Source organism: Sphaerodactylus townsendi, linkage group LG06 (assembly GCF_021028975.2).
Source record: "Sphaerodactylus townsendi isolate TG3544 linkage group LG06, MPM_Stown_v2.3, whole genome shotgun sequence".
Taxonomy (NCBI): Eukaryota; Metazoa; Chordata; class Lepidosauria; order Squamata; family Sphaerodactylidae; genus Sphaerodactylus; species Sphaerodactylus townsendi.
The window spans coordinates 42,578,653-42,602,135 of NC_059430.1; the positions used below are offsets into that span (position 1 = coordinate 42,578,653).

Sequence of the window (23,483 nt, forward strand, 5' to 3'; positions counted from 1 at the left end):
AGTTGTATACTGTTCATTTTTTTTTGCGGCGGGTGGCTTTAAAATGTTCTTAAAAGAGAACACAGATATGTCTGAATGAGGCTGTATAGCTACATGCTTGCATCTGGCCAGATTTATCTTATTGGTATTACTAGGATATAGTGATTACTGAACATCTCATTTCTACTTCGGATACATCACAAATGTTTGTGACATGTGTAGAGCAGAAGAAAAAGTCTGCCAAGTAGAAGTCCTGGGGTTTTCTGTATGTTCCCAGGCTGTAGACCAGGGGTGGGCAATTATTTTTTCCATGGGGCACTTGCATAAGTCATAGAAAATATTTTTGGAGGAGCCGGAGCCAAAGCAGCAGGGGGGCGAGAGCACTTTTGAAAACCCCGCGAGAAGCCGGGCAGCCAAGGCAACCGACTTCTGCGGGCATTGCTCAAAGCGTTACACCTAAGCTCCTCAGCAAGGCAGGGCTGAGAGGCACTTTGAAAGCCCCGTTTCATGAAGCCGGTTGCCTTGGCTGCCAGCTTCTGCGGGGACTTTCAAGTAAAGACACCTCACTCCCCGGCACGGCAGCAGGGAGCCAGTCAGGGTCATCCCAGCGGGCGGATGTATGGCCCGCTGGGGTCGAGTATAATGCCCAGGTCTGCTGTAGACCATAGTACAGGGGTCCCCAAACTTTTTAAACGGGGCCAGTTCACTGTCGCTCAGACTGTTGGAGGGCCGGACTCAAAAAAACTATGAACAAATTCCCATGCACACTGCACATATTTTATTTTGAAATGCAATCCCAAACAGAGTTATGACAATCTCAGTAGCCCAACGTGGTGCACAGCGCAATCCTAAAGAGAATTATGGTGGGCGAACCCTTTCATTCCAATGGGCTCGGACCGGAGAAACTCAGAGCAGGATTGCAGCATAACAGCCGCAGGATCTGAGGCTCCGCCTAAGCCCCTTTCCCAGCAAAGGGTCTCCAGCTCCCAGCTCAGCCGCCTTTCTCTCTCCCCCCCCCCCCTTGCTGCATTGGTACAGTCCCCTCCGGCCCCCTTGGAATGAGCGCAGCGGAAGTCGCCCGCGTTTGAGGCTGTGTTTGTAAACCTGGGGGTCGGGGTGCCAAGCTCCAGGGGCTGCCTGGAGCACTTTAAAGCACTGAGCACTAATGTGCTGAAGAAATTTTTCTCCCTTTTAAAATGGGTTGTAGCCAGTAATCTGGAAACAATCCTGAAAAAGCGGGCTGCTGAGCCTGAATGCAGCTCTGCCGCCTTTCTCTCACCCCCCCCCCCCTTGCTGCATTGGTGCAAATCCCCTCCAGCCGCTTGGAATGAGCAGCGAGTCGCCCGTGTTTGAGGCTGTGTTTGTAAACCTGGGGGTTGGGGTGCCAAGCTCCAGGGGCTCCTGAAGGTTCCCCCCCCCCACAAGAATTACAGCTGCAGAGGTTAGCTCTCCTGAAGAAAATGGATACCTCGAAGTGGGGGACTCTGTGGCCTTGCGCTCCAGCGTGGGAAAGGAAGGAAAAGGAGAGAGAGAAAGGGGATATGCGCTTCCGCCCAGCGGGCCGGATGAATGTCTTCCAGGGGCCTGATATGGCCCGCGGGCCGTAGTTTGGGGACCCCTGCCATAGTAGCATGAAACAGCACCTCATTGTCCCACACTTTCACCAGTGCCAAATACTGTTGATAGGAAACACAATCAAACACCTACAAGATGATCAAGGTGTTTTTACACAGTTCAAAAGTTTAGATTGCCTGCAAACTTCACTTGTAAAGATTAAGATACTTCTGTAATTTAAACAGCATTCTGGTCATGGAAAATTTTGTATTTGCATTACAAACTGCTTTAAGCTCCATGTGTGGAAACTCTGATAGAGTGTGCTTGTTCATTTCCAGCACACTGCATTCAAACTATGTTACTACTTGCTCTAAGTCAGGAAAGCAGGGATTCCCCCTTGCTTAATCTGGAAGATTACTTTGTCTCAAACAAGCTCCTGATTCAAATTTCTTTATGTGTGGGTTGATGGTGCAATCAATGCTCATTTAGCCTTTTCAGTAGCAGAAAGGGTGTATCAGGAAAACCAAGAGGGTGCAACAAGTAAGTACAAGTTTAAGTACTCTACTGCCTCTTTAGTTTCCATCTAAATGTGTGATGGTTTTGCTGCTGTTGCTCTTGTCTAACCTACTCACATACAATTTTCTTAAAGGCCTTCATTTCTTTTAAACAATGAAGCTTTTAAACAATTTGGAAAGAAGAAGCAAAATATTTTTTTAAAAAAAGAAAAAAAATCAGTTGTTTACAAGCAATAATGGCTGCTGGCTTCTGTGGTGCCTTCCCCTTTCCGCTTATTTGGATGGAAAGCACTCATTAGAATGTCCAGTCATTAATCTGCTACTTTTCCTTAAGAATACAACTCAAAATGTTGTTTTTGTCCTTTGAAACCCTATATGGCTTGGGACCAGGCTATCTGAAAGACTGTCTTCTCCCATGTTCCTGCCTGGAAATGAAGATCACAGTGAGAGGCCCTCCTTACTGTTCCATAGACCAAAGAAATTTGTCTGGTGGGCATACAAGAGAAGGCAGAGGCGTATCAGGGGAAATGGTGCCCAGGGGCAACACTGTTGTGGGTCCCCTTCCACCCTGGCGCCTCTCCTGCCCGATTGGGGGGGGGGGCAGCAGCTTCTGCTGGCCTCCCCACCCCCCTGCACTCCATTTACTGTGGCAGCTCTGGTGGGCAACTCAGACAGGTGCAGCAGGGATGGGCTGGCTTCTGCCCTCCCCATCAGCAGGGGAAGGCAGGAGCCCAGAGCATCCCCTTTGCGCATGGCCTCAGCACCAGTGCTGGGCACTGCTGGCGCAGCTGGAAAATACCAGTACAATCTCCCAGTGCGTGAGAGGCCTCCAGGCCATGAAGCTGGGCCCGTCCTCTGGCACCAGCAAATGGCGCCCCGGCACCGACTGGATCACAGCGCTGTGGCGACCCGGCTGGTTTCCGGCATCCCCCCCCCCCCGTGACTGAAAGGCATGCGCCGGGGAGCATGGATGTCCCCATGTCCCTATGGGTGGTACACCCGTGAGAGAGGGTCTTTTCAGTGGCAGCCCTGTAACTACAGAACAGGCTTCTTTGAGAAGTATGCCTGGCCCCCTCACTTTTGAAGTGTGCTTAGCCCCCTCACTTTAGATTTTTAGGAAGCAGTTGCAGATTATTTTATTTAGGACTGCATTTGGCTTGTTTGGTGTTTGGTTGCCTAAAAGCTGGCCTGCATGGATGTGGGGGGCAGGGCTTGTGGCATGTAGCTGGGGCACATACTGTTTGGTCGTGGGGGGGCAACCAGTGCCCAACACCTCCCCATGTGACCAAAAGGTATGCACTCGGGGACATGGATGATCCCATGTTTCTATAGGTCTCTGCCCTCTCTTCCCCTTCACCCACACACTCTCTCTTCCTGATGCTGCTGCTGCCGCAAGTGAAGATAGAGGCTTGTTTGAAACAAAGCTTTCAATAGCAGTCCTGATCTCTGGGGAGAGTGAAAGTAGAGTGTGGGAGGTGGAGCCAAAAAGAGACCCTGCTTTTACTGTTCCTCGAAAAAGCCAACTCTTTGTTATTATTATATTGAGATAGTGATATCTTGATAGGAGCATTTAGAGAAACAGGGAGGAGCTGGCAACATGGAAGAGAGATGAGTGGTTTGAGGCTTTTTAAAGATTGAGATCAATAAGAAAAATTCTGGCAGAGGAAAGTGATTGAAAAGGTTCAGACATTCTATGGTAAAGGAAGGATTCATGGGCATAATGAGATAATTGGGTGGAGTTCAGATAGGAACAGCAAGGTTGGGTAATTTTGTCAGCAGTGTGGGAAATGTATAGTGAGCTTGCATTGTGGTAATATTTGCATTTCAGTGATAGAGAATTGGCATCATATTAGATGACTCTTAAAAACTCAAGCTGAAACATCTTTGGCAGATCACGATATTGAGCCAAGCTTCTGGAATCCCTCACCAGTTTCTAAATCACAAAGCTTTCCTCTTTCCAGAGAAACCAATGTCCTTCCTTCTAGCATCTGAAATTCCAGCACCTTCAAGGGCAATGAAGGTGGAAAATCCAATTAGTAATTTGTGCTCTGTCTCTTGGTTAGAAGAAAATAAATCTCAAAAGAATAGCTGTCCCTTTTTCTTTTTAAGGAAACATTGATAGGAAGATTAGATGAATGCACAACCAGTAATTTTGGATAGAAAATGGTATAGAAGGAGATAGCAGTTCTGTTCCTTCATCCAAAATGTAAGAACTAAGGGTAAAATCTCCTACAGGGTCAGGAGAAGGCAGGCTATACAAATACTCTGAATAAATAAATTATGGAAATAGAAGAAACTTTGACATACAATGAAAAGGAAAAACTCTGATCAGAATTACAGTTATGTACATTTACAGTATCCCTCTTCCTAGATATAATGTGGCTTTTTAGTTTGTTTGTTCATTCCCTCCTAAAACTATGTCTGCTATAAGTGTTTCAAGGTAAGGGTGAGCCAATTATTCCCCGTGTGGCCTTTTCTCTCCTGATTAGGTAGACAAAAAAAAGATGCAGTACTGAAGCTTTTGAAGTCTGAAATTGCAGAAACTAGAGAAAGTTTCCATGAGTTTGAAAAAATAAGAACCAAGCAAACATTATGCAAGAAATCTAAGACTGCATCTTCTGACATTTTCCTTTTTTTAACGTAACACAGAGCACTTGTGCAGATCAAAATCATATATACACATCTAGGCTGCCATTTGTTTGAGGAGGGGAGGTCTTCCCATGGGACGACAACAAGTGGGGAAGCTGTTGTGGACATGATTTGGGGAAGAAAGGGTTAAACACCCCAAGAGCAATGTTGTTCCAATAAAACTGGCAATACACCACAGTATTACCCAAAATTAGGGGGTGAAATATGCTTAATAGATAAGTAGCATAAAAGAGGAAATAAAACCTTATGCTTTCCATCAAAATTCATTGGATATGTTTACTCTTCAAAAATATCCAATTACACAATACATTTTTGGGCTACTGAACTATAAGAACTTTCCCTTTATATATGGCCTCCAGGAAAGCTGATCTCATATTAACTTTTGGTAGTAAAGTCATAAAAGAAACTGACAAAGGTTGATTCCCAACAGAAAAAATGAATGTAGATCCAAACCAGTTTGGAAAGATTCGGCACCTTTTGATCACGGTTCCATGGTCCCCACTGCAGCTTGTGGCCCCCAAACGATCCTTGTTCCCAGCAACACAGCAGCAATGCAGGACTCCCCACTGTTGACGGATCGAATGCGCGATCCACTCAGGGGCTTTCCTGATTGGCTACAGCGTTGTGTTGGGGTGGGAATTTTTTTAAATATTCCACCTGGCAGATCCACGTCTGCGCGAGCATGCGCAGAACGACTCTACGTGGAGATGAACGGGCAATTTATGCAAAGCCCTGTTTCCGTGCACCTCCATGAGTCAGATACAACATGTAGCACTGCTTTATATTGCCTTCTACTCAGTCAATCAGTCAAAACCGTCCCCATGTAGCTTCGTATCCATGTGGATCTCCGGTTTGCAAAATAAAAAAAAAGGCTGCGCGCGCATCGCACACAGCCCACTGTGTTCTCATTGGATGGGAGGCTCCACGTCACCACCAGCGGTGGGAAAAATGAATCCAGATTCAACCCCCAAACTTTCCCAACTGCTCCAGATTCCACACGTGTTTTTCAAAAAGGTGTACTTTCAAGCAGGTTCTGGAAAAACACGTGATTGGGGTGGGTGGGTAGAAGAGCGCCAGAAATGGGATGAATGCATGTTGGGCGCTGGTGAAGTGGGGAGTTCTGCACCAAACCTGGATAATTCCCGTGAGTATCACGTGTTTAATAGTCAGTGGGGAATCGACCAAAGTGAGCTTTGACTCACAAAAGCTTGTACCCTGGAAAATTTTTGTTGCTCATTAAGGTGTTATTGGACTCAAATTTTGTTTTCATATAAAAAAGACTCCCAAGCCCATTTAAAACATTATGCAAGCAGCATTTTGCTGACATGGTCAAAATCAACCCAAGACATGTAGGAGTTACAAAAGATGACCATATAGTTTTTCTTGCCATATAATGTAATTGTGTTGCTAGTATAACTTTCAGGGTAGAGAAAAAATGGCACATTTATGTGTCATTTGTTGAGCCACATTACTGTTGTATTCAGTGAAAATGATGAAATCAGTCGGACAACATCTGTCCCTTTCTTCAAATCATAGGGAATGTCCTACCTGCATTCAAGTAAAACAGAAGTTCATGGCCGCCTTAAATCTACAAATTGTGTGGTGGATAACCGTATGGTGGTAAAGATAACTGATTTTGGATGCAATTCTATTCTGCAATCTAAAAAAGGTATGTAAGAAATATTACCAAGCTGTTTTCCTTCCTAGTTCTAGAATTCTCAAATGCACAGATGTATTTTTGCAAGAGGAGAATGATCAGTGTGAAAAAAACAAAACCCTGTTTAGCATAGGTTGTTTGAACATGGTGTCATACTTCTGGCATGATTAAGTATTGTAAATGATTTTGGCTAGTGCCTCCACTTGACCACACTTGATCACAACTTTCAGCCAGTGCTACAATAGCAGAAAATGACATAACACATTAAGATGTCATGAGAAGGTATCACCGTATTGTAATCTTTTGACTTTTAGTTGTGCCAACAGCTGTAGTGTAGTGATACATATTTCTGTTACATATACATAGATAGAAATATATATAGAAATAACCTGATATATACATCTCTATGACTGAAGATTGGCAGTGGATTTGTTCTTTTCCCCAGAAAGTTGAAAGTGACAAGACAGAACATTATGGTGTATACCTTAAGTTTTCATTAGACAGGTACTACTTCAAAAACTTGCAAAACCTGTTTAAGCAGACATGATAATATGCCAAAAGACATAAATATATTTCTTAGGATAACAATAGCTGTATCACCCATTCGTTGTCTGTCAGTCTTTACATTAAAAATGTTATGACATAGTTTAGACTTGGGTGTTTTAAGATCAGAACATACTGTTCCTACAATCTGTATATTTTGGCCTGATATTTTTCACATTGTTTCTGGTTCTCAGTTCGTCAGAATGAAGCTTCTGCAATATTATTGAACTTAACAAAGCATGGGAATGGTAGTGGAAATCAGACTGTAGGAATCAGAGGCGTAGCTAAGAAAAATGGAGCCGAGGGCACAATCTGAGTTTTGCACCCCCCTCCCCCTGTAGGCGACTGCCCTCCCTCACCAAACAACAATTTTTTGCACCAGGTCATTTCAAAGGAGATGGGGGGGGGGGGCTTGGAGAACTGGTCCTGTCCATGGAACCTGTGATCCATGGGCAGAGCAAGCTTGATGGGGGTGGGGGCTGGGAGAGCTGGCACTGCCCATGGATCCTGTGATCCATGGGCAGAGCAAGCTTGCTGGGATGGGGTGGGGGCTGGGAGAGCTGGCACTGCCCATTGATCCTGCGAGTGCCCCTCTCTCTCTGAGAGGGAGCTTCTCAGAGAGAGAGGGGGGAAGTGCTCCAGCCTCTGCGGATCCCTTTCTCAGCTTAAAAAAAAACCAATGCAGAGGCTGGAATGCTGGAATCATCTACTGGGGGAGGGAGGCTTTGTCCAGGCCCCTGCATGCCCGACTGGCCTTTTTGGTTGTGGGGGAAGTGAGAGAAGGCTTCTGCTGGGCCCCTGCATGTCGGGCTGGTCTTTTTGGGTGGGGGGGAGGGAGGGAGGGAAGGCTTCTGCCAGGCTTCTGCAGGTCTGGCTGGCCTTTTGGGGTGGGGGGGAGGGAGGGAAGGCTTCTGCTGGTCTGGCTGGTTTTTTTGGGTGGGGGAAGGAAGGGAAGGCTTCTGCTGGGCCCCTGCAGGCTGGAGCAGTCTGTTGGGGCGGTGCCAGGCCAACCAGACTGAGGGGAGAAGGGGGGAGGGGTTTGGAGGCAATTTTCCACCCCCATATGATCTAACAAGGGGGCGCTAGGGACAATTGTCTCCAGATGTCCACATTGTTGCTTCACCACTGGTGGGAATGGATTCAGTTCTGAAGAAGCTATAACTCTGTTTGCTGGGCCTTTCTGTCTCAGGCTTAGGGTTGCCAAATATGAGTATGGATGTTCCTGGGGATTTTGACTGTGGAGCGTGGGGAGTGGACAGACCTCAGCGAGAGTATAATGCTAAAGTTCACCATCCAAAACAGCCATTTTCTCCAGGGAATTGATCTTTGTAGACTGGAGATCTTCAGGCCCCACCTGGAGTTAGCATCCCTATTCAATGCAGCATCTACATGGGGATTTTCTTTCACTTGGCTTCTAAATTATAGTGGGTTTTGGGGAGCATCCACATGATATCATTCTCTAACCATTTACATTCCTGCCTTTCCCTGTTCTCAGTACATTCCTTCTCAATCCTACTTTGGTACAATCTTGGAAAGAATGCAGTCCAAACATGTTACCAAACTATTTGGACAGGAGTGTACATGTTTTCAATGGTCCTGCCCATATCAGCTTCATTTCCCTTCTGCCAGCTCTTTGCAGCCACCATTTTCTCTTCTGTACCACTGGAGGACTTTTTGAGGGTTTAACAATCTTTGTCATGTGTATGCAGCTTCACACAAACACTCGCACACACACACACACAAACAGAGAGAAACATGGTCTATTGTCTTGCTTTTCAGATCTCTGGACTGCTCCAGAACACCTTCGCCATGGTGATGTATCTCAAAAAGGTGATGTGTACAGCTATGGAATTGTAGCACAAGAGATCATACTTCGTAGGGAGACCTTCTACACCAACTATTGCTTCAACCATAAAGGTAAAGTTGGATCTTACTGTCACAAAAGCTTGCTTAGGCCTCTGCCACAAAATGTGGAATTTCATTCAAAACTATCTTCTTTGAAAAAATATATGTAAAAATGGAATCATTCAAGAGGATATTTGTGCAAATAGAATAGGCCTATAGTTTTGAAGCCTGTAAATTTTGGTAGTTTTATTGCATTGTTTTATAGCATTATATTTTTATTATTTTGAAATTTTGAAATCCATGAACACATAAAGTTGCCTTATAATGAATCGCACACATAATTGGTCTATCAAAGTCAGTATTGTCCACTTAAACTTTTTCTGATCACCTCCCACCTGACCCTTTTAGTTGAAGATGTCAGAGATTGAAACTGGTATCTTTTGCATGCCGTGCAAATGCTGTATCACTGAGCTATAGCCCCTCCCCAACCCATCTTGAGGCTCGTTGAGAAAGCCAGGCTATAAGTGCTATGGACTTTCATCAGTAGCTTGTGAGTGAACTGTAGCTGTTCCTGGGCAGCAGAGATCTTACCACCATGTTGCATTCTCTGATAACATATAGGTTATACTGCAGCAGTTTGCTGTATGGAGGTTGCTCTTGTCAGAATACTGTGACAAGATTGCTGACTGGAATAAGTCATAAGGATCACTTCAGTCTTGTTTCAGCTGATATTGACCGTTAAAGTCCTATACTTGAAGAACCACCTACTCTCATATAAACCCACCTTACCAATCTTTAGAGGACCTTCTTTTGCTCCCCAACCAACTGATGCTAGTTAGGTGGTATGACGAGAGGGAGGGTTATTGTTGCCCTTAAGCCTTTCCACTGCCTCATGCACAGAAAAAAAATCCCTCCAAAATTCTAATGGTCGATAATACTTTCCACATGGGTCAATACATACAGGTGAGGGGCAGGATAAAACCCATGTTGACCAGGAACTTCGCAATGTTCCTGCCCCAACATGGGTCTAACCTGCCCCTCACCCACACTATTGGCTGCAGGATGGGTTTTTTGAAAATCACGTTTTCAGTAATTCTTTTATTTGAACGTGGCTTACAGTCATGGCTCAGTGAATGGCCACAGCTGTGAGCCACATTTGGGGGCTGTGATTAAACTAGAGAATTGCAGCCCCCGGCCCCCACCTGCACAGCCATGCAGGCCATAACATGGCCCTGGGGCTTGGTCCTGGAATTGCCAGCCATGTGAATGGTCCAAGGTGAGGGTAGGTTCATGTAACCCGCCTCTCACCTGGGTGGCCCTTTTGTCTGTCAGTATCTCTGTGCAGTAGTGTGATGTGGTGGTTTAGAATTTGTGTATCCACTTTGTTTTTCTCCACTTCTATAAATTAAATCAAACAGTAAGAGTGTTCTTTAGATGTTCAACTCGGGCACTTTGCAGACAGGAAAATTAACAACTTTATAGGGACACTTAAATAACCTTTTCCTTAATATCAGAACATAATAAAGAACGGGCAGAAGCTTATAAAGTTAACAAAGAATCAAATGTTTTTATTTATAAGAACGAAATCAGGAAGTTTTTCTGGCAAAGGATTATACACACATACACAAGAGGTTGGTTTAAAGAGGTTATTATTTACAAGTTGTTTCAGTATCTTTTTACAGTTGATACAAGGTTCATACAGGTCACTGTTTTTAGTGCCTCACTTGGAACTGGTCCTCAGCCACCACAGAATGAGGCTGTAACAGAAGCTTATTCCCTCTGATGTTCAATTCAGTTTTGTCACCAAAACTCTCAGTGCTCTGGCTAAGAACACTCTGCAGTTCTCTCTAGCCAATCACATGGAGTTCCATGTCATACCTCTGGGCTCTCAACATTCTACTGTCTGAGTGTATATATATGTTACAGGTGGCAACCAAAAAAGGGGCCATATTAGTTTTGGTACTGAAAATCTGGAACTCCATCCACAGGAAGATTCATCTGTCTCCCCCTATTGTTGTCTTCCTCCAGCATGTGACAACTTTTTTGTCTGGTTTGATGCTCCCTCACTGATACATACTAGCCTTCTTTCCTGTTTGTGTGTTATATGTATTTGTTTTTGTTTTAAATATTTTATACATATTTGTATTTGCAGTGCTTTATAAAGTTTGAACAGTTTTAGTATTTTAATATTTACCCCCTTGGAGACCCTGAATTGGGTAAAAAGTTGGCATAGAAATGTTTTAAATAAATTTTTAAACCCTATTTTGCCTGTAAATATAAGTATTTGTAAATTTTTCTTATCAGCATTGAAAGTCCCTTAGGGTGGCATATTATGTCAGGAAAATAAAAGAGGGAAAAGTTCAAAAAGTTTTATTCCTCTATTCCATTCTTGAAAAAGGAGCCCAAAGTAACAGCAGCTGGAAAAGGATTTTTAAAATGACCCACCCACTGTTGCTTGCAAGTTGAACTTGTATGATCTTGAGCATATTTTGTTAAAATATAATTATTAGGTATGTGAATAAACAGTCTGTCAGCAAAATGTTGCTGGAACAATTATAATAGAGTCTTCTTTGCTTCAAATATCTTTATAATTTGCATAATTTATTATGCAGTGAAGCAGATATACATTGCAAGGTCAGTGAATAACAAGTAAACACCTGTGACAAAAGGCTGCAGATTGTTTTCAGGTTGCTCAAGGATGGTTGTAAAGGTGAGAGAAATTACATCTTTGCAGCCATTTTCAAGCAAGTTTTAAAAAATAACCCTGGTTCCCTTTTCAAACTTTACTTGGGCTCTGAGAGCAGGGCTGTTGGGGCAACCCTAGCAGGTATGCTTTTTCAGTCAAGGTTTTCCTACTCAGTTCCCAAATTGCTCCATTGTGTGGATTTTTTGATCTGCATAGCAGAGCCAAATACAGGAATTAAATAGATGGTGATATACAAAACCATCTATTTAATTCCTGAATTTGACTCTTCCAATATTCTGCTTGCCTAGAGAAACTCTGCTTCTCAAGCTTTATTGTGTTTGTATAATGACTAGTTAAATGTTGAACTTCTCTTTTGCTTTAGAGAAACTTTATAGAATTGAGAGCAGCGAAGGGCCAAGACCATTCCGGCCAGATCTGTCTTTGGATTCAGTGGAGGAAAGAGAGCATGAAGTAAGATTATGTTGAAATAATATCATTTCCACCATAGAAAAGCAATATTTATGCACAAACCTAAACCAGCAAGTTTGACAGGAGGAAGTTTATTTATTTACATTTATATATAGTTTGCCTTTCTTACTAAGACTTAAGGCAGGTTACACAGTGTAAATCAATGCAATAGAATTATGACTGCTAAAATTAAAATCAAAAAAGTTTTCTATTAGCAATTCCAGGGTATTATAGTTACGAAACTTTATAATGCATACAACATGGTAGCATAAAATTTCACTCCAAATTATTTAGAATGGATCACTAAATACATATCTAATAGCAGGAGGGAGGTATTCATCAGTTTAGGAAGAAGGGGGATCTGAATTACTGGCAAAGTTTGAAGCCTTCTTCCAGACCATGGAGCCTTCCTCTAATTTAAGTGACTGTTCTGCTGGACATTTTTGAGGGTGTAATACAATATAGGCTGACTTTAATATATATGGAAAATTGCACTTACATAAGAAGATACACATAAGAAGATACCGGGAATAGCTGGTTCAGATTATAATTGGATTTTTTGAATTCTGAAAATTGCATTTCTCAAAGCCATCCTGAATCATTGCTAGTCTTATCCCAAGGTCCTATATATTACATCAGCAGAACCAACTGTTAGAACATGTGTTGTGCTGAATTCCTATAAAGTAGATAAAGGGGGATTTAAAGAAATGAGAAAAAGACAGAAGGGATATTGAATTTTTCCTGTATCCATGCTATCTCTCTGTGTGTATATGCCATCAAGTCACAGCTGGTAGGTTTTCAAGGCAAGAGACATTTGGACGTGGTTAGTCATTGCCTGCCTCCATGTCACATCCATGATATTCCTTGGAGGACGCCAGTTCAAATTCTAACCAGGGCTGACCCTGCTTAGCATCAGAGATCTGATGAGTTAGGCTAGCCTAGGATTATCCAGGTCAAAGCAAATGTCTTCATCCATTGGGGAATACTTCTAATTTTAGAACTCCTCAGAAAAATCGTAAGGAAGAATGCTTTTAGGAGAAAAGATGGGCAGTCAAGAGTTGAGCAATCAGATAGTGCCAGGATGCCAACTTGTCCAGTTATTTGGCATACTTTTCAGTTTATTCAGTCTGAGGATGTGGACGGGATTCTTGAAGTTTGAACCCTACAACCTGCTTGTATGTCCCTTGCCCTTCCTAGTTACTTAAATTATTGTGGGGATGGGGGTGGGAAATGAGGGGAGGCTGGCTAACTGGATTTGAGAAGTAATTAATGCCTCCTTGTGAAAGGGGGTGATTTCCCCAGCCTTGAAATAGAGTGGGTGGTTGCCTCAGCCTTCTAAAATAAAGCCCACAGACTCAGGAGACTCAGTAATCTTTCACCAATCTCAAATGTTCTATTCTTGAGCAAGGTTGTTGAACTAGTGGTTACTAGGTGTTAGGTCTCTGGAAATTTGGGTTGGGTTATCACTGTAGAAATCCTGAACTGGTGCCTGAAGGCAAATTTGCAGTGTATGTGGGCTAATAAACTGAAGCTTAATCCTGACAAGACAGATGTGCTACTGATGAGCAGAAGAGCATTTATATTGCTCCAGATGGCTATCAGCAATACTTTCATTTTTATATAGTTACACCCGCCATTTTGTAGGCTCTGTGCTGATGCAGGTAACAAAATGGCAGGCGCAACTGTATAAAAACAAAAGTATTGTTGATAACTGTCTGGAGCAATATAAATGCTCTTTTTTCAAAGTGCTAAGTTTAACAATGCCGAGGATAATGGTTTTGACAAAGCTGATGTTTAAATACGATTCTTTATTCTAAAAAGAGAATTGGACAGGAATGAAGGCAGGCACTAGGACCCCACAGAGCATTTCAACGAAAGGAAGATCCAGAAAGATGTGGCGGATTAATTCCCACATTTCCTGGCATCTTTCCATGAGAAAGGGTATAGCTACAATCTGGATTATGTGTTCATAGGTATATCTTCTTGTGAAAAGCTGCTGGGAAGAAGACCCAGAGAAGAGACCTGATTTTAAGAAAATTGAAAGTATCCTTGCTAAGATATTTAGGTAAGAATTACTTTAGTAATATTTATGTTTTTTTTTTAATATTTTTATTGATATTTCGGAATTATTACAGATTTATATTGTATACTTTATATACATCCTCCATATCATTTTTCCCCCTTTCTCCCCCCTCCCTCCTTCTTCTTCTCTTCTTTAGATGCGCAGCAGCAGGTCCATTCTTTTCAATCTTCTTGTCCATTTTCTTCTGTAGTTGAATTTAGTTTAGCCAGTCTTTGAATTCATCAATCTCCTTCATATCCTTTTGTTTTCTTGCCATGTTGAGTTTCTTGACATTGTGTGAAAATTTCTAAGGTAATTGCTCTATACATATTCAACCATTTCTGCATTGTCAGATTTTTTGTCCTTCCACTAGTATATTACTGCATGGACCGCTCTAATCATGAATTTGAAGGTTTTCCTTTTCTTTGTTTCTATTATGGTATAATCCACTATACCTATATAAATGGTAAATCTATATTTATCTTTATTTTTACCTTTGTATTTTTTCTATATTGTTTTTATCACATTTTCCATATTTTTTGCTTCTATACATTCTGGCCATATGGGTATATATTGTTTTCTCCTAGTACAACATTTTGGGATGAGCCACTTATCATATATGCCAACTGTTTTAGGTGTTCTATACCATTTTTTAATATTAATTTCTTCTCTAGTTCTGCATATTTATCTATTTTATTTTTTTTATTCATATTATCTATGAAATCCTTTTAATGAGGTCTATGTCTTTCCTTCCATCTTGTTTGCCATTTTTCCATTATGATTCTTATCCTTGAATTCTTGATCTTCATGTTTTGTATATATCTAATATTTGTCTTTCTTTCCTCATATTTTTATACAACTTTCATTATACCTCTTCCTCCCTCCTGGAATTTTATCTTTCCCAGATTCCTCTTAATGGTAACCAATTTCTTTACCTCCTTTCTCTATAAAATTTGGAAGCGTTATTATTCTCCTCTTTCATTGTGCAGTTGTGCTACATATTCCTTGTCTGTGTAGAGATCTTATTGTTTGTGCTCCTTCCCCTGTCCAACCATTAACTTTCCTTGAGTGGTGCCAGCACCAATTAGCCTAGCATCGGCTTCCTTCCATTTCTCCCCGTTTCCAAATTAACACCTTTCTAGAGACCTTTTAGTTTTTGTCTTTCTATTTTGAACAACTTGAATATATTCAAAGCTACCCGTGTTCAAGTTTATTTCATTTCGAACTTCATCCATCTGTCTCTTTTATCTATTTGAATTCCATCAAACTTTTTATTTAAAATGCCGCAAAGTAATATTCCTGTAATTTTGGGAATTTAATACGTAGTTTTTAGACCTTATAGACTATTTTATTCATCACTCTTGGTTTCTTTTGATTAAATGCCCATAGTTTAATTTTCTTATCCCATTCTTTAATTGTTTTCTTAATCTCCAAGCGGCAAAGTCTGAAATAGATAGAAGAGTTTGGCATTATACACATTTTAATGCTACTATTCTCTTAGAAATAGATAGATTCTTCCCTTATACCTCCTTTAATTGCTTCATTATTTTTTTTTCCATGTGCCATTAATTATGTTTAAACATCTTTTCCTTCTTATTTGTTAATGTTATACCTAAATATTTAATCTTCTTCTTCACCATTTCTTTCTTAGTAGTTTTTTTTTTCTATATTTATTCCCAGGTTCCAGATTCTCCATTAACCACACAAACCAGAATGCTTTTGAAAGGATCTTCTAATATTATTTTAATTCTTTTAAAGTTCTGGGGTTAGTTGTTATTAGTAATAAATCATCTACAAATAAGTTTAATCTTATTTCTTCTTTATTGATTTTATAGCCTTTGATCTACCATTATTTCTAATTCTATCCGTAGGTATTCCATTGCTACTACAAATAATGATGGAAATGGACATCCTTTTTTCACCCCTCTTCCTATCCTAATTTCTTCCGATCATCCATTATTTATCATAATCTTTGCTTTTATTGTTTTATATAATTATTTTAATATCATTAGTAATCCCTTTCCAAATCCCGTCTGTTCCATTATTTTGGAATAAGTAATAAGTGACTAACTGTGTCAAATGCTTTATAGACATCTAATTTTATCATGGCATGTTTTTATCCTTACCATGTTCCATCATTCAATACATTTCTTATGGGATAGCTAATGTCTCTATCCTTCAAGAATCGATATTGATCTTGACCAATTATTTTGGTAATGTGCCTTTATTCTGTTCGACAATATTTTGAGTAAATATTTTATAATCCTGGTTTAATAAACTTATAGGTCTGTGGTTTCAACCTGTTCTGGATTCATCCTGGTTTTAATGTAGTGATTATTTCTGTTTTACTCTCCATGTTTTCTGGTATTTTCTGTCCCTTTAATCTTATTATATAACAACCTTTGTAATTCAGATTAATGTTCTGCCATTTCTTTGTAATACTCTGCTGTAAATCCATCTAAACCAGGAGACTTGTTGGTCTTTAATTCTTTATTATAAGCCTATTTCTTCTTGTGTTATATCTTTCTCCATGCTTTGTTTCTCCCTCCTGTGTTAGATCTTTTTTATGTATTTCCTCTATCCTTTCTGTGTCTATCCTTTTAAATAATTTTTTGATAAATTGTGCAAACCTTTGTCTAATTCTTATGTTTCCTGTTATTCTTTCTTTGTTTCACTTATTATTGATTTAACTCTTTGTTTCTTTCTTTTTTCTTTAAATGGTGGCTAGTTGTTTCATTGACTTTATATTGGTTCTTTAGAGTGATTTTTGATATGTGTCTTTTTTCCATGCTCTAATTGATCCAATTCCTCAGTTGTTTATTTAGTAGTTTTTAATTCATTATAGTCCAGTTATATTATTTTTTGTTCTGTGGTTGTCTCTGCAGTCTTTGATTTTCACTTAATTGATGTCTTTCCTTGGCCCCAATACCTTTTTCTGTCTTTTGTATTTCTATACAATACCCTCTCATTACCTGCCCAACCGAGGGCATCCACAACATCCGATCAGAGACCGGTGTTTTATTTTTCTAAAGAAATAGTTTTCATTCCTTCCCTGTAAAATCTTCTTATTTCTTTCATTTCTTCATTATAATGTTATTCCTTATCTCCATCTATACTGTTGTCCTCTTTTGCCAGTCAGGTGCTTAGCTACCACGAACATGGTCTGACACCCTCTTGTGTCTGAATCTCTACATTGTATAAGACTCCATGTTCTTTGTCAGAATATAGTATGTATGTAAATTTTTTATGTCTGTTAGAATAGAAAGTTGGTTGTTGTGATTTTCCGTCTCCTCATACATATTAGTTATATTCCATTTTAAAGCTATAAGTTCTCAAATCCCTTAATACAGTCTCCCACTATTAATTTCTCCTTATATTCCCTTTGTATGTTAAATTGTTTCCTGAATACTTTTTACTTTGTTAGGTTACGCTATAAGTTCATTAGTGTTATTTGTATCTCAGTAAGGAAACTAGCAACAAAATCCATCTCCCATTTTGATCCCTTCAATATTTTTTTTTTTTTGCTTGTATGTTTATATTATTTTTCACTAAAATAACACCATTCTTCCTTCCCTCTGCCCTTGATTCACATAAGGTTCTCAGCCGGTAGCTTTTATTAAAGAGACAATATCTCTCTTTCTTTTATGTGTTTCTTGGATGCAAACCAATCCCAGTTTTCTTTCTTAACTAGTTTGGCTAGTTTAAAATCTTTGAAATTGGAATTTAATCCGTTAATATTTACAGATACAAGTTTTAAATCTCCTGCCATAAATTAATAATTTTTGTCTACTATTTTTGGACTGCTGCTGTTTCATATTCATTCTTTTTTCCCCTCATTTTCCCCTTCTCCTTGAATTTCTGGGAGGATTCCTCCCTCCCACATCTTGGATTTTCGGCCTCTGGGTCTTCCCTCCCAAGCCTTATATTCAGTCAATTCTCTCTATTGTGGCAATCAATCCAGTTTAAAAGAGATTCTTATAACGATTTCAATAAAGGAATGCTTCTAAAATACATACATATCAGCTAAATTGCATCTTACAACCTATTTTCCCTCAGAGAGTTTTTCCTGTCTGGGCATTCCGCCCATTTGATGTTTACTGAAACAGTGTTAAAACTAGATAATACTATTCAAAACAAATGTCTAGAGACCTTCCCAAGATTGTTAAAAGTAAACAATGTTAGAGCAGATTACTGTTTTAATATCTTCAAAACTACATACAAGAGTTATTTTAGTTGAGTGATTGTTATTCAGTTAGATTCTGTAGTACTTAGGGGTAGAAATGTTATATAGCCATTTGAAATTTTTTTGAAGAAGTCTTGAAAAGCATGTTATCTTCTTTGGCTTTAGGCGTCTGGTATCTTGTGAAGTCAGCCTAATCCTACATGTCATCTTCTTCTGAATCACTGTCTGTCTGAGGGTTCTGCAGCTTCAAGGAGAGACAGTTTATCAAGAGTTGTTGTGCCTCTTGGGGTTCTTATATATATTTCTGATTGTTTTCAAAATGTAGGATAAGCCATTAGGTAATATCCTTGAAAATCTTCTATTTGCTTTAAATGGGCGTTTGCATATGGCATTAGTGTTTTCTTGATTTGCAGCGTTTCTGGTAGAGATCTTGTCTCACAAAATTTTCTCAACTTTATACATCAAAGGCTGAGCATTTCTCAGCTTCTTGTATAGATGTTTCTTTGATCTCTTCTGGTACATTTGAAAATAATGTCTGAATTCTGTTTCCCTAGAAAATCCTCCTGTGAGCTCTATCTAGCCCGATTCGATTAATGGTTGGAATGTTTTATAGAGAATTGAACCACTGTGTCAAATGGTTTTATATCTGTTTAGATCCTCCATTCGGGACTCCAATTAAAAAAATGAGGGTTTCGCAGCGTCTTGTCTATCTGAGAGGCTATTTTTTTTTGATTTCAAAGAGTCCAATGTCGTCAAAGTGGCTGCTATTTGTTTCCTGGATTTTAATCCTCTCCTTGGTGTTAGAAAGTTTCTTTGACAAGTCTTGTATGTCTTTATCATTTTCAATCAGGTTGATCTGTTTTTTCTTAGTAAAAGATCATCAAAGAGCCTTTATCTGATTTGTTAGCTCTGAAAACAAATCTGTTTTAGTTCACATAGAAAGTTTCCTTGAAGCCATGTTTTGCTTAAGCTATACTTTATCTTTTAGTATTTTAGTGGACTCACGGTTTTGTTTTCGTCTCTTCAAAGCTTTATTAGAGGTGTTCTCTCTTTTAGGTTCTGTTTCAAGAGTTGATTATTAGTCTTTGCTCTCTAACATGCCATTAAATCTTTGTTGTTTTACGGGAGTTAGCCAGCGTCTAATCCTTATCAGGACTATGCATGAAAAGCCAGTAATATTTATGTGACATGATGTCAAGATGGTTCAATGTATGGAAAGATCACATATTGCTGATAAGGGAGGACTTTATTATAATGGTTTTGACAAAGCTGATGCTTGAATACGATTCTTTATTCTAAAAAGGGAACTGGACAGGAATGAAGGCAGGCACTAGGACCCCACAGAGCATTTCAACGAAAGACGTGGCAGATTAATAAAAAGATAAAAGGAAGAGAGTACTACTGAGCAAGACATGGGAGTTCTGTGGTCAGGTTCCCTCACTCATCAGATAGTCCTGAAAACTTATTTTTCAGATAGCAAAAAAGGCTCAGAGTTGTTGGCATGGAAGCTGTTTAGTATCATCTGCCCAGCGTAAGACATGTGCATATAACAAGCAATCATTAATCTAGATAAGCCTAGCCAATAAGAGTAGTCTTGACTAAAAACTCAGCTCTCTCTCCCTCTCAGGATCTGGCATCTGCTTCAGTAGTAGGGATGACTGAAGAGGAGGAGGAGAGAATGGGCAATAATGATAACATAACAAAACCAGGATAGGCTTGTCATAAGAACATAAGGAAGAGCCTGCTAGATCAGACCAGAGTCCATCTAGTCCAGCACTTTGCTACTTGCAGTGGCCCACCAGGTGTCTTTGTGAGCTCACATGCAGGATGTGAAAGTAATGGGCTGCTGCTGCTGCTGCTGCTGCTCCCAAGCACCTGGTCTGTTAAGGCATTTGCAATCTGAGATCAAGGAGGATCAAGATTGGTAGCCATAGATCGACTTCTCCTCCATAAATCTGTCCAGGTCCCTTGTCCAAGCTATCCAGGTTAGTGGCCATCACCACCTCCTGTAGCAGCATATTCCAAACACCAAATAATGTATTGCATGAAGAAATGTTTCCTTTTATTAGTCCTAATTCTTCCCCCCAGCATTTTCAATGTATGCCCCCTTGTTCTAGTATTGTGAGAAAGAGAGAAAAATTTCTCTTTCTTGACATTTTCTACCCAATGCATAATTTTATAGACTTCAATCATATCCCCCCTCAGACGTCTCCTCCTCACACTAGAGTCCCAAACACTGCAGCCTCTCCTCATAAGGAAGGTGCTCTAGTCCCTCAATCATCCTTGTTGCCCTTCTCTGCATTTTTTCTATCTCTTTGATATCCTTTTTGAGATGTGGCAACCAGAACTGAACACAGTACTCCAAGTGCGGTCGCACCACTGCTTTATATAAGGTCATGACAATCTTTGCAGTTTTATTCTCAATTCCTTTCCTAATTATCCCCAGCATAGAGTTTGCCTTTTTCACAGCTGCCATGCATTGAGTTGACATTCCCATGGAACTATCGAGTAAGACGTCCAAGTCCCTTTCCTGGGCATCTTAATTGATAGTTCCATGGGAATGTCAACTCAATGCATGGCAGCTGTGAAAAGACAAACTCACTGCAGACTGTATCTAGCAGAAGATAAGGAGAACACAAACTTTCTTGCCAGGGTACCATGATCTTAGAAGATTCTGTTATGGATTAATATCCACTTAATATTTAAACATACTACATGTTTACTAAAATGCTTATATTAGCTAAATATCTAGAATGTGAAGGTTAACAGAATAAAGCCCAGCCAAACTGAGCTGAAAGCAATTTGTTTATGTTAACCATGTCTGTGTATTTTAATTTGATTAATTTGATTTGATTTCCTCCATGTCCCTCTATCAAATCTAAGGAGGCAAGAAAGTGTGGATGTCTTGATCTTATTGAGGAGGGCCAATGTAATATGCAAAAAAAAAGTCTTGTAGCACTTTAAAAACTGTTGGACTTGAATCAGGGAGATCCAAATTCAAATCCCATTCCACCCAGTCAAATTACTTCACAGAGTTGTTGGCAAGATAAAATGAGGGAGGAAAGAACCAGGCAATCACCTAGCCCCCAAACCTTTTAGATCATCAACTCCTTCATGGAATCCTTCATCCCTCATCAACTCCCAGGCATGTTAAATAAATAAATAAATATTATAAATAATAAATGTCTTTATTTGTATAAGAACAATGTGTAATGTCCTGTGGGGCTACATATCAGCTATACATCAATAAGTTGTAATTTAAATTTATTGAACATTTTATGCATTTTTATTTCTTATACAAATGTTAGCTTTTGCCCCAAAAGTTCATAATTGACCCTGGTGCTTATTGTCCCCCTTTTGACCCCTATGCATTTATTGACCCCTTGAATAGTCCCATTGACTCCCAGGAGTCAATATTGTCTTAAGCACTTTAGGACCGGGGAATGATAAAAATTGAGGTAAATGAAATGGTGAGATAATGAAGATAGATGTCATTGAAATATAAATAATGTTGGAACATTTAGTCTGTGCTATCCAGAATTGTTCACTACATTTTTGTATTAATTTCTTGCATTTTCCAAATCTAACCCAGTAGTGTACAATCCCAAATAAAGCTATCACACACACACTTTCCTTAGAAGATTCATCTATAACTTTTAGAAACTTTTCTTAGCAAGCTATTTTTTCCAAGTTGAAAGTGATCAGAAGCAGAAGTTCAGAGATTTCCATTTTAGTTGTATGGCTTCCACACATGAAGTAATTATCACTAGCTTCTTTTTGCTGTCTTGAAATTCACTTTTACCATTTCTGTGCTTGCAATGTTGCCAGCAACTACCACAACCAAACCAATGAAAGCTACATGGACACCTTAATCCGTCGACTGCAGCTGTATTCACGAAACCTGGAATGCTTAGTAGAAGAGAGGACACAGCTGTACAAAGCAGAGAGGGATAGAGCTGATAGGCTTAATTTCATGCTTCTCCCAAGGTGAGTGCTGCAAGGGGTTGTCTGGAGCAATTACCAGTGTGGGGCTTCCATGTGAGAAATCATTGAGAGAGAGTGAGTAACTGACAATCCATAGCACTCATTCATATGTTAATTTTGTTGTCATTTACAGTGCTTGTCTCTACAGAACTTAACTGCAGACAATTCCAGAGTATTATTTCTTTTCTATTTCAGAAAACAAAAAGACACTCTTTTACCACCTTATAAATTAATGCATGTTTATTCTAGCACATTTCTCAAACGTTAGCAACTTGTGGACTCCAGTTCGATTTAAATATTTCATCCCAAGCTCTCACTCTTCCCTCATTGATGCCTTCTACTGCCAGATAGCCTTTTTGTCCAGAAGAAGAAGGGAAAAGGTTAACTGCACCTGTTTCTTGTCTGCTGTACTTGCTGCTTGTCTGGATGGGAGAGAGAGGATGTCCTCCTTCACCTCCTCCCAGCCCTTTTGTTCACAACAAGCTGTACCTGACTCATGAAGTCTGTTGGTAAATGTCAGAGTTGTGGGTGCTACAATATAATTACCCAAACTGACACTGAAACATATTTGTTAAGAAAAAGGAACAATGTGCTTGAGAACGTAAGCGTCTGGTTCTGAGCAAGCAAATTAAGTCAAGGAGAAAATGTGATCATATTAACCTAATCATTAATCTATGAATCTAATTCTGAACCTGGTTCCAGAGTGTGGAGCAAAACCATGGTCAGGTACAGAATGAGGAGCTATTTCTATAACAAGGGAAAAACCCCAGATTTGTGGGACAGATCCTACTCCTCCTTCAAAAAAGAAGGCTCCAAAAACAATGCTAACATTTTGTGAAACCACCATTGGCTTTACGAGGCTGTCTAGCAATCCTTTATAAAAGGTCATTTTTAGAAAAGTAAGAAGTTGTCAAAAGGAGAGAAAGAAAATGGAAGCAGGAGGGTTGGCAGGAGGAAGTGATGGAGGCAGAGGGGAGCAGCAGGGGGGAGAGAAGGTAGCAGCAATGGGACGAAAGAAGGAGAACGAAGAGGTAATGGGAGGTGGTAGTGTGATGGAGGAAGAGGAGGGGTGGAAGTATGGTTGCCAACTCCCACTTGGAAAATACCAAGAAATTTGGGGACAGGGCATGGGGAGCCTGGTTTTGGGAGGGGGGGCCCCAGAAGGATATGGGGTCGCCAGGCCTAGCAAATACCTGGAGATTTTGGGGTGGTCCCTGAGGAGGGGAAAGTTTGGGGAGAGGAAGAGAAGGACCTCCATGGGTTATAATGCTGTAGAGTCCAAGTGAACTGATCTCTATTGCCTGGAGATCAATTGGAATAATAGGAGATTGGCAACTACGGCCTGGAGGTTGGCAACT

General features: G+C 40.2%; 1 protein-coding gene across 1 annotated transcript in view; it reads left to right on the forward strand.

The window, feature by feature from the left end:
- The window catches only part of GUCY2C (guanylate cyclase 2C), an 86,254-nt gene that overhangs the window by 52,180 nt on the left and 10,591 nt on the right, over nt 1-23,483 (forward strand). The window contains exons 17-21 of the mRNA XM_048500906.1: nt 6,234-6,366; nt 8,677-8,814; nt 11,811-11,899; nt 13,870-13,961; nt 21,970-22,128. Coding sequence (XP_048356863.1) covers nt 6,234-6,366; nt 8,677-8,814; nt 11,811-11,899; nt 13,870-13,961; nt 21,970-22,128 — 611 coding nt within the window. The remainder of the gene's footprint in view (nt 1-6,233; nt 6,367-8,676; nt 8,815-11,810; nt 11,900-13,869; nt 13,962-21,969; nt 22,129-23,483) is intronic.